General features: G+C 39.6%; 1 protein-coding gene across 50 annotated transcripts in view; it reads right to left on the bottom strand.

The window, feature by feature from the left end:
- The window catches only part of LOC145518868 (A disintegrin and metallopeptidase domain 3-like), a 109,213-nt gene that overhangs the window by 45,328 nt on the left and 47,243 nt on the right, over positions 1-16,642 (bottom strand). For all 50 annotated transcript variants that reach the window (XR_014063384.1, XR_014063379.1, XR_014063380.1 and 47 more), the window contains one exon: positions 11,092-11,231. Coding sequence is in view for 27 of the 50 variants with exons in the window: in XM_081523968.1 (XP_081380094.1) it covers positions 11,092-11,231 (140 nt within the window). In the remaining 23 variants the exon portion in view is untranslated. The remainder of the gene's footprint in view (positions 1-11,091; positions 11,232-16,642) is intronic.

The raw sequence follows: 16,642 nt of genomic DNA, 5'->3' as shown, positions 1-16,642 counted from the left end.
GTTCTCTTAGGGTTTTCTCTAGCCTCTGGCAACCCTGCAGCAGTGCGGATCTACTGCAGCGGTGGTGCGGCAGCTTGGAACACAGGAACTCTAACAGTGCCAGGTACCCAGGGGAGCTGGAAGCCATTGGTGCAGGAGATATGGTGCTACTAGGATTTTTTCGAGCCTCTGGCACCTCTGCCTCACTGAGAATTAAGAATGGAGGTGGTGCAGCTGCTTGGATTGCAGGGACCCTGGCAGTGCTAAGTGTGCAGGGACCCTGGCAGCCTCAGGCGCAGGAGCTATGGCATTTATAGCCTTGGGCAGCTGGCGCTCAAAGAGACTTTCTGGCTGGCCCTTCTCTGTTGTTCAGCATGTCAGGCAATTAAATGCTTCCCCTGACTGGGGTTGTTCTCTATTGGTGTATCAGGTACTTAAATGGCTCCCCTGGCTGGGGTCCTTCTCCGTTGCTCACTGCATCAGGTACTTAAAGGGCCACCCTCCCCGGGTCTTCCCCAACTGGTCAGTCGCTGGTGCTGGCATGCGGGGAGAGAGGCTACAGTGATGGTTCCACCCCTTGCCCATGACTCAGCAGTATCACCTTGCCTCCACAGCTGTCTGGCATTCCTCCAAAGGTATTTTCCACCACAATCTCCTCCCTGACGTCCCCTCAAGTTGTCTCCCCATAGTCAACAACAGACCTTACCCCGAGATTGCTCTCCAGTCTATATGCTCCAGCTCCCAGCTGCCACACATTCCAGGAGACTTGTGTCCCTGTCAAGGGAAGGGAGGGGCTGCTGACTGTCATAGATCAGCTGCTGCATTCTCCTACAGCCTCCACTGTCCCAAACTATTGTCCTGCTGTGGCAATCTGACTGATGCTTCAGTTCCCCTATACCCTGGATGCAGGTTCAGTCCTTATCACTCTCCTTCTTCCTTTGTCCTGTCAAGTTTTCCATCGATCTATACATTCCTTTTCAGTGGTCAGGGACTCCTGCCCACTTTCAACTGGTGTTCTGAGAGAACTTCTGCAACTAAAGGTGTATTCCTGATGCATCATCCATGGAGAGAGATGTACTCCACATCCACCTATTCCTTCAACACCATTCCTATGGCTGTGTACTGTTGAATTCGGTTTGCTAATATTTTGCTGAAGACTTTTGCATCCAGATTCACTGGGAATATTAAACCATAACATTTCTTTTTTTTTTTTTCCCATGCTATCCTTGTTTGTTTCAGTATGAAGACAGTGCTGGACTCATAAAATACTGATGGAAAATTTTCCCTCCTCTTCTATTTTTCAGAAGAGTTTGAAGATTTGTAGGAACTCTTCTTGAATGTTTTGTATAACTCACCAGGGAAACCAGTGGTCCTGGACTTTTGGTTGCTGGAAGGTTTTTGATTCCTAATTCAATCTCCTCATGGTAATCAATCTGTTTAAGTTTTATATTTCTTTATGATTCAGTATTGGAAGGTTCTATGTTCTTAGATTATTATTTATTTCTCTTAGATTTTCCAAATTGTTCATGTATAATTGTACATGGTAGTCTCTTATAATCTTTTGCTTTATGTAGTGTTAGTTGTAACATATTGTCCTTCATTTCTAGTTTTTAAAATTTGAATCTTTTTACTCTTTTTTTTGAAGAGTTTTGAGCTAAAAGTTTGTCAATCTTGTTTATTTTCTCAGAGAATGATTTATTGGCTTCACTGATCTTTTTCTATTATCTTTTTAGTCTTTATTTAATTTATTTCCACTGTGACTTTTGATACTTCTTTCATCTACTAACTTGGACTTAATTTGTTCTTCTTTTCTAGTTCTTGGAGGTATAGATTGGGATGGTATTGGTTTTTGTTAGCTTTTCCTTGGAATAGTGATTTATCACCATAAACCTCTACTTAAAACTGCTTTGTCTGGATGGCATAAATTTCAGTATGTTGTATTTCCATTTTTGTTGCTCTCAAGATACTTTTTGAGTTTTCTTTTATTTCTTTGTTGGCACATGGTTGTTTAGTAGTACCTTGTTGAGTCTTCACATATTTTTGAGTTTTCCAGTTTTCTTCTTTTAACTGATGTCCAGGTTTATACTATTGGGGTTAGAAAAGATGTTGGATATGGTTTTGAACTTCTCTAATTGGTTGAAACTTATTTTGTGGTCTAACAATATGATCTCTTCAGGAGAATGCTTCAAATGCACTTGAGAAGAATGTGAGTTCTATTTCTGTTGGGTAAAATGTTCTGTAATATGGGTCAATCTATCAGGCCTAAGGTTTCATTACAGCCAATGTTTCTTTTTTGACATTCTGCCTGGATGATCTATCTGATGAAATACATAGGCACTTAAAAGTTTCCTGTTTCTCCTTTTATTCCTGTCAATATTTGCTTTATGTATTTAGTTGATTCTTTGTTGAGTGCAGGCTTCCCTGGTGGTTCATTGGTAAAGAATCTATCTGCCAAGCAGGAGATGTGGGTTTGATCCCTGGGTCAGGAAGATACCCTGGAGAAGGAAATGGCAACCTATTCTAGTATTCTAGTCTGGGAAATCCCATGGACAGAGGAGCCTGGTGGGCTATAGTCCATGAGGCTGCAAAAGAGTTGGACATGACTTCGCAACTAAACAATAAAACAATAAAAACAACAAATGTTGAGTCTACATATATTAATAAATGTATTTCTTCTTACTGTATTGTTCCTGATATCAATAACCAATACCCTTCTTTATCTCTTACTATCAGTATTTGTTTTAAAGTCCATCTTAACTAAGATCATGGCATCTGGTCCCATCACTTCATGGCGAATAGATGGGGAAACAGTGGAAACAGTGTCAGACTTTATTTTTCTGGGCTCCAAAATCACTGCAGATGGTGACTGCAGCCATAAAATTAAAAGATGCTTACTCCTTGGAAGGAAAGTTATGACCAACCTAGACAGCATATTAAAAAGCAGAGACATTATTTTGTCAACAAAGGTCCATCTAGTCAAGGCTATGGTTTTTCCAGTGGTCATGTATGGATGTGAGAGTTGGATTATAAAGAAAGCTGAACACAGAAGAATTGATGCTTTTGAGCTGTGGTATTGGAGAAGATTCTTGAGAGTCCCTTGGACTGCAAGGAGGTCCAACCAGTCCATCCTAAAGGAAACCAGTCCTGAATATTCATTAGAAGGACTGATGCTGAACTTGAAACTCCAATACTTTGGCCACCTGATGCGAAGAGCTGACTCATTGGAAAAGACCCTGATGCTGGGAAAGACTGAGGGCAGGATGAGAAGGGGACAACAGAGGATGAGATGGTTGGATGGCATCATCAACTCAATGCACATGAGTTTGGGTGGACTCTGGGAGTTGGTGATGGACAGGGAGGTCTGGCGTGCTGCGGTTCATAGGGTCACAAAGAGTCAGACACGACTGAGCGACTGAACTGAACTAAACTATCTGATATTAGTATTGTCACTCCAGATTTCTTTGGGTTTCTATTTACATGGAATATCTTTTCCCATCTTTTCACTTTTAGTTTGTATGTCCTTACACTTGCATGGAGTCACTTGTAGGTATGAGAGTGGTGGGTCTTTTTATTCATCATCCATCCTGTCTTTTGACTGGAAAATTTGATACATTTGTTTTAAAAGTAATTATTGATGGCATGGACTTATGTCATTTTGCCCCTTCTTTTCTGGCCATTTTGTAGTTCCTCTGATGCTTTCCTCTGCTCTTGCTCTCTTCCTGCATTCCTTCTTTTTTTTCTCTTTTGTGCTTCCACTTTTTTTTTGGTTTTGGGTTTGGTTGATTTTTGTTTTGTTTTTGTTTTATGGTTACCATGAGGCTTGCACATAACAATATATATCTCTCACAGTCTAAGTAGATAACAAAGTTTTGAATGCACTCTACATTTTAACTTAGAATATATTTATTTTCCTCAACAGGTTTTATGCTTTGTATGACATTTTATAACTTGTTATGTTACATATAGCTTATCACAATATTATAGTTGTAATTTTCATGACTCTTGACTTTTATGCAAACCATGTTACCTTTAATTACCTACTTTGAAAGTGAAAGTGAAAGTCACTCAGTCATGTCTGTCTCTTTGCAACCCCATGGATTATATAGTCCATGCAATTCTCCACATCAGAATACTAGAGTGGGTAGCTGTTCCCTTCTCCAGGGGATCTTCCCAACCCAGGGATCAAACCCAGGTCTCCCACATTGTTGGCAGATTCTTTACCAGTTTAGACACAAGGGAAGCCCAATTGCCTACTTTATTTATTCAATTATTCCGAATTTCAGTATATATTTACTTTTGCCATTGAGACTTATCCTTCTTATGTTTTCCTTTTACTAGTTAGTACCTTTCCTAAACATTAAAGAACTCCATTTACTATTTCTACTAAGCTTGGACTAATGGTGTTAAACTCCTTTAGATTTTGCATGTCTGTAAAGCTCTTCTCTTTTCTCAATTCTGAATGACAACTTTGTTTGGTAAAAGTAGTTTTTTTCTTTCACCGTTGTGAATTTACCATACCACCACCTACTGGCCTGCAATGTGACTGCCGTCAAAGCATGTATGTAACAAGCTGCTGCTTCTAAGACGCTTCCTGTCTCTAATGTTTGATGTTTTAATTGTGTTTCTTGGTGTGGGTCTCATTGAATTCATCTTATTTACAATTCTGGGCTCTTTAAATCTGGATGTCTGTCTCCTTTCCCGGGTTAGGGAACAATTTAGCCATCATTTCTTCAAAAAAGTTTTCTGTCCCTTTCTCACTCTTCTGGAACCTATATAATATGATTATTGGATCATGTGATGTTGTCCCATAATTCCTTTACCTTAATGTTTGTGCAGTCATTTTTCCTTTTGCTGAGTTCGTTAATCCTTTCTGTGCTCTTTTTACTTTAACACTGCAATATTCTATTGTATATTTCAGTTAAGTTTTGTATTCTTCAATCCTCTGACTTCTGTGCTGCATTTTCTTATATTTCCTGTGGTGGGTAATGTATGGATGTGAGAGTTGGACGGTGAAGAAAGCTGAGCGCCGCAGAATTGATGCTTTTGAACTGTGGTGGTGGAGAAGACTCTTGAGAGTCCCTTGGACTGCAAGGAGATCCAATCAATCCATCCTAAAAGAGATCAATCCTGGATGTTCATTGGAAGGACTGATGTTGAAGCTGAAGCTCCAATACTTTGGCCACCTCATGTGAAGGGTTGACTCATTGGAAAAGACCCTAATGCTGGGTAGGATTGGGGCGGGAGGAGAAGGGGACGACAGAGGATGAGATGGTTGGATGGCATCACCGACTCGATGAACATGGGTTTGGGTAGACTCCGGGAGTTGGTGATGGACAGAGAGGCCTGGCGTGCTGCAATTCATGGGGTCGCAGAGAGTCAGACACGACTGAGCGACTGAACTGAACTGAACTGAACTTATGTTCTCACATTGTTCATCCAGTCCTCTCTTTATCTTGGTGAGCATCTTTCAGTATATTATTTTGAATTCTTTACTGGGTAATTCATTTATATCCAGTTGATTATGGTCATTTTATGATATATTATCTTATTCTTTTGTTTGCAATCTATTCTGTTGTTTCTGCATTTAACTTAATTATCTCTTGTTTATCTAACTCTAGACAAAACAGTCATCTCTCCCAGTCTTGAAGGAGTGGCGATAAACAAGATGAATCTAGTCATTCAAGCCTATCCTAGATTTTGGTTTTCTTGGAAAATTTTCATATTGTCCAAGCATTATCCAATTTCATTATCAGTGACTTTGAGTTGTTAAGGGTATGCTCAGACCTGTCAACATCTTAAAATGAAGGACCTGACTTAGCACCTAAGATCAGGGTGACTGGAAACCTGACCTTCAGTTAGAAGCCTTTAAAGTATGCAGACAGGCTGAAACTACAGTTACGGACAACTAGCCAATCTGACCACATGGACCACAGCCTTTCTAACTCAGTGAAACTAAACCATGCTGTGTGGGGCCACCCAAGATGGACGGGTCATGGTGGAGAGGTCTGACAGAATGTGGTCCACTGGAGAAGGGAATGGCAAACCACTTCAGTATTCTTGCCTTGAGAACCCCAAGAACAGTATGAAAAGGAAAAAAGATAGGACACTGAAAGATGAACTCCCTACTGCCCACTATGCTACTGGAGATCTGTGGAGAAATAACTCCAGAAAGAATGAAGGGATGGAACCCAAGCAAAAACAACACCCAGTTTTGAATGGGACAGGTGATAGAAGCAAGGTTGGATGCTGTAAAGAGCAATATTGCATAGGAACCTGGAATGTTAGGTCCATGAATCAAGGCAAATTGGAAGTGATCAAACAGGAGATGACAAGAGTGAACATCGACATTCTAGGAATCAGTGAACTAAGATCGACTGGAATGGGTGAATTTAACTCAGATGAGCATTATATCTACTACTGTGGGCAGGAATCCCGTAGAAGAAATGGAGTAGCCATCATAGTCAACAAAAGAGTCTAAAATGCAGTACTTGGATGAAATCTCAAAAACGACAGAATGATCTCTGTTCGTTTCCAAGGCAAACTATTCAATATCATGGTAATTTAAGTCTATGCCTCAACCAGTAATGTGAAAGAAGTTGAAGTTGAACAGTTGTATGAAGACCTACAATACCTTCTAGAACTAACGCCCAAAAAAGATGTCCTTTTCATTATAGGGGACTGGAATGCAAAAGTAGGAAGTCAAGAAACACCTGGAGTAACAGGCAAATTTGGCCTTGGAGAACAGAATGAAGCAGGGCAAAGGCTAATAGAGTTCCATCAAGAGAACGCACTGGTCATAGCAAACACCCTCTTCCAACAACACAAGAGAAGACTCTACACATGGACATCACCAGATGGTCAACATCGAAATCAGATTGATTATATTCTTTGCAGGCAGAGATGGAGAAGCTCTATACAGCTAGCAAAAACAAGACCAGGAGCTGATGTGGACAGATCATGAACTCCTTATTGCCAAATTCAGACTGAAATTGAAGAAAGTGGAGAAAACCACTAAACCATTCAGGTATGCCCTAAATCAAATCCCTTATGACTATACAGTGGAAGTGAGAAATAGATTTAAAGGACTAGATCTGATCAATAGAATACCTAATGAATTATGGATGAGGTTCGTGACATTGTACAGGAGACAAGAATCAAGACCATCCCCAAGAAAAAGAAATGCAGAAAAGCAAAATGGATGTCTGAGGAGGCCATACAAATAGCTGTGAAAAGAGAAGCGAAAAGCAAAGGAGAGAAGGAAAGATATTCCCACCTGAATGCAGAGTTCCAAAGAATAGCAAGGAGAGATAAGAACGCCTTCCTCAGCAATCAATGCAAAGAAATAGAGGAAAACAATAGAATGGGAAAGACTAGAGATCTTTTCAAGAAAATTAGAGATACCAAGGGAATATTTCATGCAAAGATGGGCTCGATAGAGGACAGAAATGGTAGGGACTTAACAGAAGCAGAAGATATTAAGAAGAGGTGGCAAGAATACACAGAAGCATTGTACAAAAAAGTTCTTCACGACCCAGACATTCACGATGGTGTGATCACTCACCTAGAGCCAGACATCCTGGAATGTAAAGTCAAGTGGGCCTTAGGAAGCATCACTATGAACAAAGCTAGTGGAGGTGATGGAGTTCCAGTTGAGCTATTTCAAATCCTGAAAGATGACACTGTGAAAGTGCCGCACTAAATATGCCAGCAAATATGGAAAACTCAGCAGTGGCCATAGGACTGGGAAAGGTCAGTTTTCATTCCAATCCCAAAGAAAGGCAATGCCAAAGAATGCTCAAACTACCGTCAAATGCACTCATCTCACACGCCAGTAAAGTAATGCTTAAAATTCTCCAAGCCAGGCTTCAGCAATACGTGAACCGTGAACTTCCAGATGTTCAAGCTGGTTTTAGAAAAGGCAGAGGAACCAGAGATCAAATTGCCAACATCCGCTGCATCATTGAAAAAGCAAGAGAGTACCAGAAAAATATCTATTTCTGCTTCATTGACTATGCCAAAGCCTTTGACTGTGTGGATCACAATAAACTGTGGAAAATTCTGAAAGAGAAGGGAATACCAGACCACCTGACCTGCCTCTTAAGAAACCTGTATGCAGGTCAGAAAGAAACAGTTAGAATTGGACATGGAACAACAGACTGGTTCCAAATAGGAAAAGGAGTACGTCAAGGCTGTATATTGTCACCCTGCTTATTTAACTTATATGCGGAGTACATCATGAGAAAAGCTGGGCTGGAGGAAGCACAAGCTGGAATCAAGATTGCCGGGAGAAATATCAATAACCTCAGTTATGCAGATGACACCACCCTTATGGCAGAAAGTGAAGAACTAAAAAGCCTCTTAATGAAAGCTAAAGTGGAGAGTGAAAAAGTTGGCTTAAAGCTCAACATTCAGTAAACTAAGATCATGGCATCCGGTCCCATCACTTCATAGCAAATAGATGGAGAAACAGTGGCTGACTTTATTTTTCTGGGCTCCAAAATCACTGCAGATGGTGATTGCAGCCATGAAATTAAAAGACACTTACTCCTTGGAAGGAAGGTTATGACCAACCTAGATCACATATTAAAAAGCAGAGACATTACTTTGCCAACAAAGGTCTCTCTTGTCAAGGCTATGGTTTTTCCAGTGGTCATGTGTGGATGTGAGAGTCGGAGTATAAAGAAAGGTGAGTGCCAAAGAATTGATGCTTTTGAGCTGTGGTATTGGAGAAGACTCTTCACTGTCTTGGACTGCATGGAGATCCAACCAGTCCATCCTAAAGGAGATCAGTCCTGGGTGTTCATTGGAAGGACTGATGTTGAAGCTGAAATTCCAATACTTTGGCCGCATGATCCGAAGAGCTGACTCATTGGAAAAGACCCTGATGCTGGGAAAGATTGAGTACAGGAGGAGAAGGGGACGACAGAGGATGAGATGGTTGGATGGCATCACCGACTCGATGGACATCAGTTTGGATGGACTTAGGGTGTTAGTGATGGACAGGGAGGCCTGGCATGCTGCGGTTCATGGGGTCGCAAAGAGTCGGACATGACTGAGTGACTGAACTGAACTGAACTGAAAGTATGCAGATTATACACGCCTCTGAGGTGTAAACATAGGTTCTACAGGTCAACAGAGGAAGGCAATATAGAGAAGAATGATGGGTGGCATTCTCAAAATTTAGGGTGCTTTCTTCAGGAACTGGAGAAAGCAAATAGGAGGGTTACTTTAGGCCCACTTGGCTCTGCTTGTTGAGAGAATCACCAAAGGCTGTAAGTTGTGTGTCAAAAACGAAGCTTCCCTTTCAGACAAATCTCCTGGATATGCTAATAGGCCACTTTCACAGAAAGCCTGGGGTGTGTTTCAATCTCTTCTTTGTGCAGTGCCCTGGGGAGACGGCTGGCCAAGAACTTACTTCTTCAGCTGTGATTATTAGAGTCCCATGGGACCCAGCAAGTAAGTCCCTCTGACCAGAGCTTTCTCATCTCCCTTTCTCTCAAACTAACAAAACTGCTGTATACTATGAGAATCACCATTTACCAAATACCATTGGTAAAACTGCTCCAATCTTTGCTCAAAATCTGCTGCAGTCTTTGCTCAAAACCTATCACCCTGCACATTTAGCAAGAGTTACCAAAAATCTCTAAAGTAACGGGTCCAGAGATGAGAAAGGAAGCAACAAACAAATGAAAAAATAAACAACAACAACAAAAAAGAAAGAAATAGCTGGGTCCAAGATGGTGAGCGATCAGAACTCCAAGAGATTGTGCGTCTCATTATATGTTTATTTTACTATAATAGAGTATTAAATGACGCACCTACCAGTGCCCATAAATGGACATTATTGTTCAAAGAAGATTAATAAACGTAGGCACCCCACTCCTTTGACAAAGCCCTGTCCCTTCCCTGGAGGACTAATGCATATGCTTCTGCACCACTAGCCTCCCACTTCCTTCCTTTGTCTTTACTTTTTAAAAGCAAATCCCCATCACCACGTGGGTGAGAAGTTCATCTGTGAACTTCTTCATTCGTTGCCCGTTGAAGAAATTTCGTTATCTGTTGAGAGAGCTCAGCTTCTGTTTCATTACTCTGCTTCTCGAAGAAAACAAAACAAGAACGCTCCCCTGTCCAGGCAGAGAGGCTAGGGTCCATAGGACTTAATTCAGTGACAGTGTTACTCTATTGTTATTCTGTGTGAAATATTTAACATTCATGTTACAAAACATATTATCCATGCTGCATAAATCAATTAAAATGTGTTTTGTTACATTTATGATAAAATCCCAATTTCTGCATCATGATTGCTTGCTTAGCTCCTTTCCTACATTTCCTAGTCTTTCCTGGACCTCTTTCTCTGAACCATGTTTCTTTAACCTGATTGGATTTTACGATCTTTAAAAAAAAATTCTATGCTTTTAATATTCTCCCATGTGGTTTCAGTCATTTCTTTTGGTTTGTTTTATCCTTTCCAGTCTTTTGAGCTTTTAAAATTTCTTCATATCCAAGTATCACTTCACTGTCTTTCCCTGAAAAGTTTTCAACAAGTTCTTCATGTGACCAGACTTATTTCTTCTCTTTCAGGTTCCAACAAGAGTTTTGTCTCATAGAAAGCTTCCTAGACCCCTCTTTTTTTTTTTAACAAAGTTTCTCTTCTCCATGTATTCCCTATTTATTTCCCTCTTGGTACTTAATACAAGTCATTTAAAGTTTGCTTATTCTCATGTTGACTTTAAAATTTTCTGTCCCTGATGGACTAATATAAAATATATAACACTTTTCTATCTTGCTAATCATTCACATGACAGACTAATACAATTCTTGTAATAGTACATGCTTAAATTTTTTTTGACAGGATGAATGAATCTCATATCAGGATTCCAGTGCTTCACAAGAACTCATCATCAATGACTTGATACTACAGCACTGAACATAGAAATATGAAGCACATTTTCTACAACATCAAATACTCATTCCCTTAATAAACATTAAAATAATTCATAGGTATTTAGTAAAAATGCTTTTACCTGCATTATATCAAAGATTTCATACATCAAGAAATGCTATAAATATCTCCTCCCAAAAGACAAAGTTTTGATAAAAATCACATCTTACATTGCTTCAGGATTCATTATGCATGCAGTTCCTGGACAGGAACATTTGTAGATGTCATTGTTATACTTTAATCCCAGCATAATTCCAAGTAACTGCGTGAAAAGAACTGAAAATGCCTCTAAAGTTATCCCCTTTGGATACTAAATGAAATAAAAAACAGAATGGTTGCTCAAGTTATTTTTTTCAACCCCTGGTCTTTTCATGTAATTGTGGCTATATTGTGGCTATATTATCTAAATGCAAATACTAATTTAATAAGCTTTTATATAAAGCCCATTGTTTTCTTAAGAACATTGGCAAAGTTAAATTTTGTTATTCTTTTTGGATAATAGTACTCTCAATACAATTGACATTCATATATAAACAATAATATTAATAATATGTGTTTTCATTACATGCTACTGATTTAATTCTAATAAACTGAAAAAAATATTCTGAGATTAATTATTGCTTCAGTAACTATAATACTTTTAATTTAAACACTTTGAAAAATACACAGATTCTTAAGAGTTTAACTGACAGTCAGTTTTAATGTCAGAAATAGTTTTAGGATTAAATCAATTTTTTCCTAAAGGCAAAATATTAGCATTAAAAAAATAAAACATGAGTAGTGATGAAAGCAACACACAAAGACCTGTTGGTAATCAATGATGTTTTTAACTATCTCCATAGTTTTGCCTTTTCTAGACTGTCATAGATTTGGAATGATACACTGTGTAGACTTTTCAAACTGGCTTCTTTTACTAACCACTATGCATTTAAAATTCCTCCATGTCTTTACACTGCTTGATGATTAATTTTTTGAATACTGAATAAAATTTCTTCTTATGTCTTAACTTGTTTCTTTATATACTTATGTATTAAAGGACATGTTGTGTGCTTTCAATTTCTTGCAATTATAAATAGAGTTGCTATATGCAATCAGGTCCAAGTTTCTATGGATACAAGTTTCAGTGAAATTTTCTAAATGGTGTAGGGGATAACTACTGGATCATGAAGTAAGGCAATGTTGAATTTTATAGGAGATTACCAAACTGTCTAAAGCCTAATTCATCAACATAAATGACAGTTCCTATTGCTCCAAGTCCTCACAATATTTGGTATCATCAGTTTTGCACATGGGCACAAAACTGAATAAGAACAGCAAGTTAAATTCTTGCCTTGTTCCAAATCTTAGTGGGAAGCACTTCACCTCTAAACATTAAGTTTGATGTAAGCTCTATTTTTTCTAAATGGTCTTGTGAAGTTGCTAGTTTGCTTCTCTTACTATTTTGGTGAGCTTAATCTTAAATTGTCTTAAAATTGTCAAATGCATTTTCTGCATCTATTGATATAATTGAATAATTTTCCATTTTATTGTAATGATAAGATCAACTAACTTAATTGGTTTTACATCCTTAAGTATCTGAAAACTTCAGAAATAAATATCAATAGAGTAATAAAATATTAAAAAACTAATCATGGTTAAGTATCAATACAAACAAAAAAGTTAAAAATTTACTGAGGGTCATTAAAAAGAGACTTTATCAGGCAGAAGAAACAATCAGAAATGAAGACAGAATTTTTTCACAGAAGCAAAAAACAAAAACAAAATGAAGAAAAGACAATTGTGACAAATCAACCAACATATGCACTATGGGTGTCTCAGAAAGTGAAGAGAGAAAGGGACAGAGAGTTTATTCAAGAAAATCAGTGCCACAAACATTAGAAACCTGAGCACATGCAGATTTAAGAAGCTTAAGGAACTCAAACTAGGAAAATCCAAAGGGACCCTACAAAGAAAATCACAACTAGCTGTTGAACAAACATCAACAGGAGGATGATGGAACCCACCAAAATATATACTCCATGTCCAGAGACATAGGAGAAAATTAAACAAGATGGTAGGAAGAGTGCAATCATGACAAAATGAAATCCCATACCCATCAGCTGGGTGACCCACAAACTGGAGAACAACAATACCAAAGAAGTTCTCCCATTGCTGTGAAGGTTCTGAGCCGCATGTCAAGCTTCACAACCCAGGGATCCCAAGTGACTAGGAATCCCCCAGAAATCTGACTTTGAAGGAGAACAGGATTTGACTGAAGGATTTGCACAGGACTGGGGCAAACAGAGACTCCACTCTTGCAGGGCACAAAGAAAGCTGAGCACAGAAAAATTTATGCTTTTGAGCTGTGGTGTTGGAGAAGACTCTTGAGAGTCCCTTGGACTGCAAGGAGATCCAACCAGTCCTTCCTAAAGAAGATCAGTCCTGGGTGTTCATTGGAAGGACTGATGCTGAAGCTGAAACTCCAATACTTTGGCCACCTCATGTGAAGAGTGGACTCATTGGAAAAGACCCTAATGCTGGGAAGGATTGGGGGCAGGAGGAGAAGGGGATGACAGAGGATGAGATGGCTGGATAGCATCACCGACTCGATGGACATGGGTTTGGGTAGACTCCGGGAGTTGGTGATGGACAGGGAGGCTTGGTGTGCTGCGATTTATGGGGTCACAAAGAGTTGGACATGACTGAGCGACTGAACTGAACTGAACTGAAGACCACCAAGGGCTTCTCTGGTAGCTCAGATGGTAAAGAACCTGCCTGCAGTGGAGGAGACCTGGGATCAATCCCTGGGCAGGAGGATCCCCTGGAGAAGGGAATGGCTACCCACTCCAGTATTCTTGCCTGAAGAATACCACCACAGGTCAAGAAGCAACAGAGTCAGAATTGAACATGGAACAACAGACAGATTCCAAGTGAATATGTCAAGGCTGTATATAGTCACCCTGTTTATTTAATTTCTGTGGAGAATACATCATGCAAAATGTCAGGCTGAATGAATCACAAGCTGGAATCAGGATTGTCAGGAGAAAAATCAACAACTTCAGATATGCAGATGATACCACTCTAATGGCAGAAAATGAAGAGGAACTAAAGAGCTTCTTGATGAAGACGAAAGAGGAGAGTGAAAACACTCTTAAAAGTCAACATGCAAAAAACTAAGATCATGGCATCCAGTCCCATGACTTAATGTCAAATAAATGGGAAAAAAGTATAAACAGTGACAGATTTTATTTTCTTGGGCTCCAAAATCACTCCAGATGGTGACTACAGTCACAAAATTAAAAGATGCTTGCCCCTTGGAAGAAAAGCTATGACAAACCTGGACAGCATCTTAAAAAGCAGAGACATCACTTTGACTACAAAGGTCTGTATAGTCAAAGCTATGGTTTTTCCAGTAGTCATGTATGGATGTAAGAGTTGGACCATAAAGAAGGCTGAATGCTGAAGAACTGATGCCTTGAAATTTTGTTCTAGAGAAGACTCTTGAGAGTCCCTTGGACTAAGTATACTATGTCAAATGGGCTTCCCATGTAAAGAAAATGCCTGCTGACGATGGGAACACAAGTGATGTAGGTTCGACCACTCAGTTGGGAAGATTCCCTGGAGAAAGAAATGGCAACCCACTCCAGCATTCTTGCCTGGCAAATTCCATAGATAGAGGAGCCTGGCAGGCTACTGTCCACGGGGTTGCAAAGAGCTGGACACAATTCAGCGAACACACACACACACACACAATATGTCAGACAGAGAAACACAAATACTGTATAATTTTTCTTATATGTGGAATCTAAAAACAAATGAAAAAGCATAAAACAGAAACAGAGTTATAAATATAGAGAAGAAACAGGTGGCTCCCAGAATGGAGGCATCTGAAGAAGGAAAGAAATAGGTAAAAGAGATTAAGAGATACAACTTCGAATTGAAAAATAAATGAGTCATGGGTATGAAATTCAAGATGTGGAGAATCTAATCAATACCTATGTAGTATCTTTGCAATCAAGAAAATTAGAGGTATCAAGGGAACATTTCATGCAAAGATGGGCACAATAAAGGACAGAAATGGTATGGACCTAACAGAAGCAGAAAATATTAAGAAGAGGTGGCAAGAATACACAGAAGAACTGTACAAAAAAGATCATCATGACCCAGATAACCACGATGGTGTGATCACTCACCTCGAGTCAGACATCCTGGAATGAGAAGTCAAGTGGGCCTGAGGAAGCATCACTACGAACAAAGCTAGTGGAGGTGGTGGACTTCCAGTAGAGCTATTTCAAATCCTGAAAGATGACACTGTGAAAGTGCTGCACTCAATATGCCAGCAGATATGGAAAGCTCAGCAGTGGCCACAGGACTGGAAAAGGTCAGTTTTCATTCCAATACCAAAGAAGGGCAATGCCAAAGAATGCTCAAACTACCGCACAACTGCACTCATTTCACATGCTAGTAAAGTAATGCTCAAAATTCTCCAAGCTAGGCTTCAACAGTATGTGAACCAAGAACTTCCAGACGTTCAAGCTGGATTTTGAAAAGGCAGAGAAACCAGAGATCAAATTACGAACATCCATTGGATCATAGAAAAAGCAATATTCCAGAAAAACATCTACTTCTGCTTCATTTTCTACACTAAAACCTTTGACTGTGTGGATCACAACAAACTGTGGAAAATTCTTCAATAGACGTGAACACCAGACGATCTTACCTGCCTCCAGTTAGAACTGAACACAGAACAACAGACTGGTTCAAAATTGGGACAGGAATATGTCAAGGCTGCATATTGTCACTCTGCTTATTTAACTTCTATGCAGTGTACATCACGTGAAATGCCAAGCTGGATGAAGCACAAGCTGGAATCAAGGTTGCCAGGAGAAAAAACAATAACCTCAGAAATGCAGATGACACCACACTTATGGCAGAAAGTGAAGAGGAGTTAAAGAGGCTTTTGATGAAAATGAAAGAGGAGAGTAGTAAAAAAGCTGGCTTAAAACTGAACATTCAAAAAACTAAGATCATGGCATCCAGTCCCATCACTTCATGGCAAATAGATGGTAAAACAATGGAAACTGTGACAGACTTTATTTTCTTGGGCTCCAAAATCACTGCAGATGCTGACTGCAGCCATGAAATTAAAAGACGCTTGCTCCTTGGAAGAAAAGCTATGACAAACCAAGACAGCATATTAAAAAGCAGAGACATTAATTTGCTGACAAAGGTCTGTATAGTCAAAGCTGTGGTTTTTCCAGTGGTCATGTATGGATGTGAGAGTTGGACCGTAAAGGAGCCTGAATGCCAAAGAATTGATGCTTTTGAGCTGTGATATTGGAGGAGACTGTTGAAAGCCGCTTGGACAGCAAAGAGGTCAAACTAGTTAATCCTAAAGGAAATCAATTCTGAATGGTCATTGGAAGGTGTGAGGGTGAAGTTGAAGCTCTGATACTTGGGCCACCTGATGCGAAGAGCTGACTCGTTAGAAAAGACTCTGATGCTGGGAAAGATAGATGGCAGGAGGAGAAGCGGACAATAGAAGAGGAGATGGTTGGATGGCATCACTGATTCCATGGAAATGAGTTTGACCAAATTCTGGGAGATGGTGAAGGACAGAGAAGCCTGGCGTGCTGCAGTTCCATGGGTTCGCAAAGAGTCAGATACGACTGAGTGACTGAACAACAGTCTTTGTATAATGATGTATCATTTGTAGACTTACTGTGATAATAGTAAGTTTTG

The sequence above is a fragment of the Giraffa tippelskirchi genome, chromosome 8, assembly GCF_054371585.1.
Source record: "Giraffa tippelskirchi isolate mGirTip1 chromosome 8, T2T-mGirTip1v1.2.pri, whole genome shotgun sequence".
Classification (NCBI taxonomy): Eukaryota; Metazoa; Chordata; class Mammalia; order Artiodactyla; family Giraffidae; genus Giraffa; species Giraffa tippelskirchi.
Note: the sequence above shows the minus strand (reverse complement) of the source record. Positions and strands in the feature narration are given on the sequence as shown.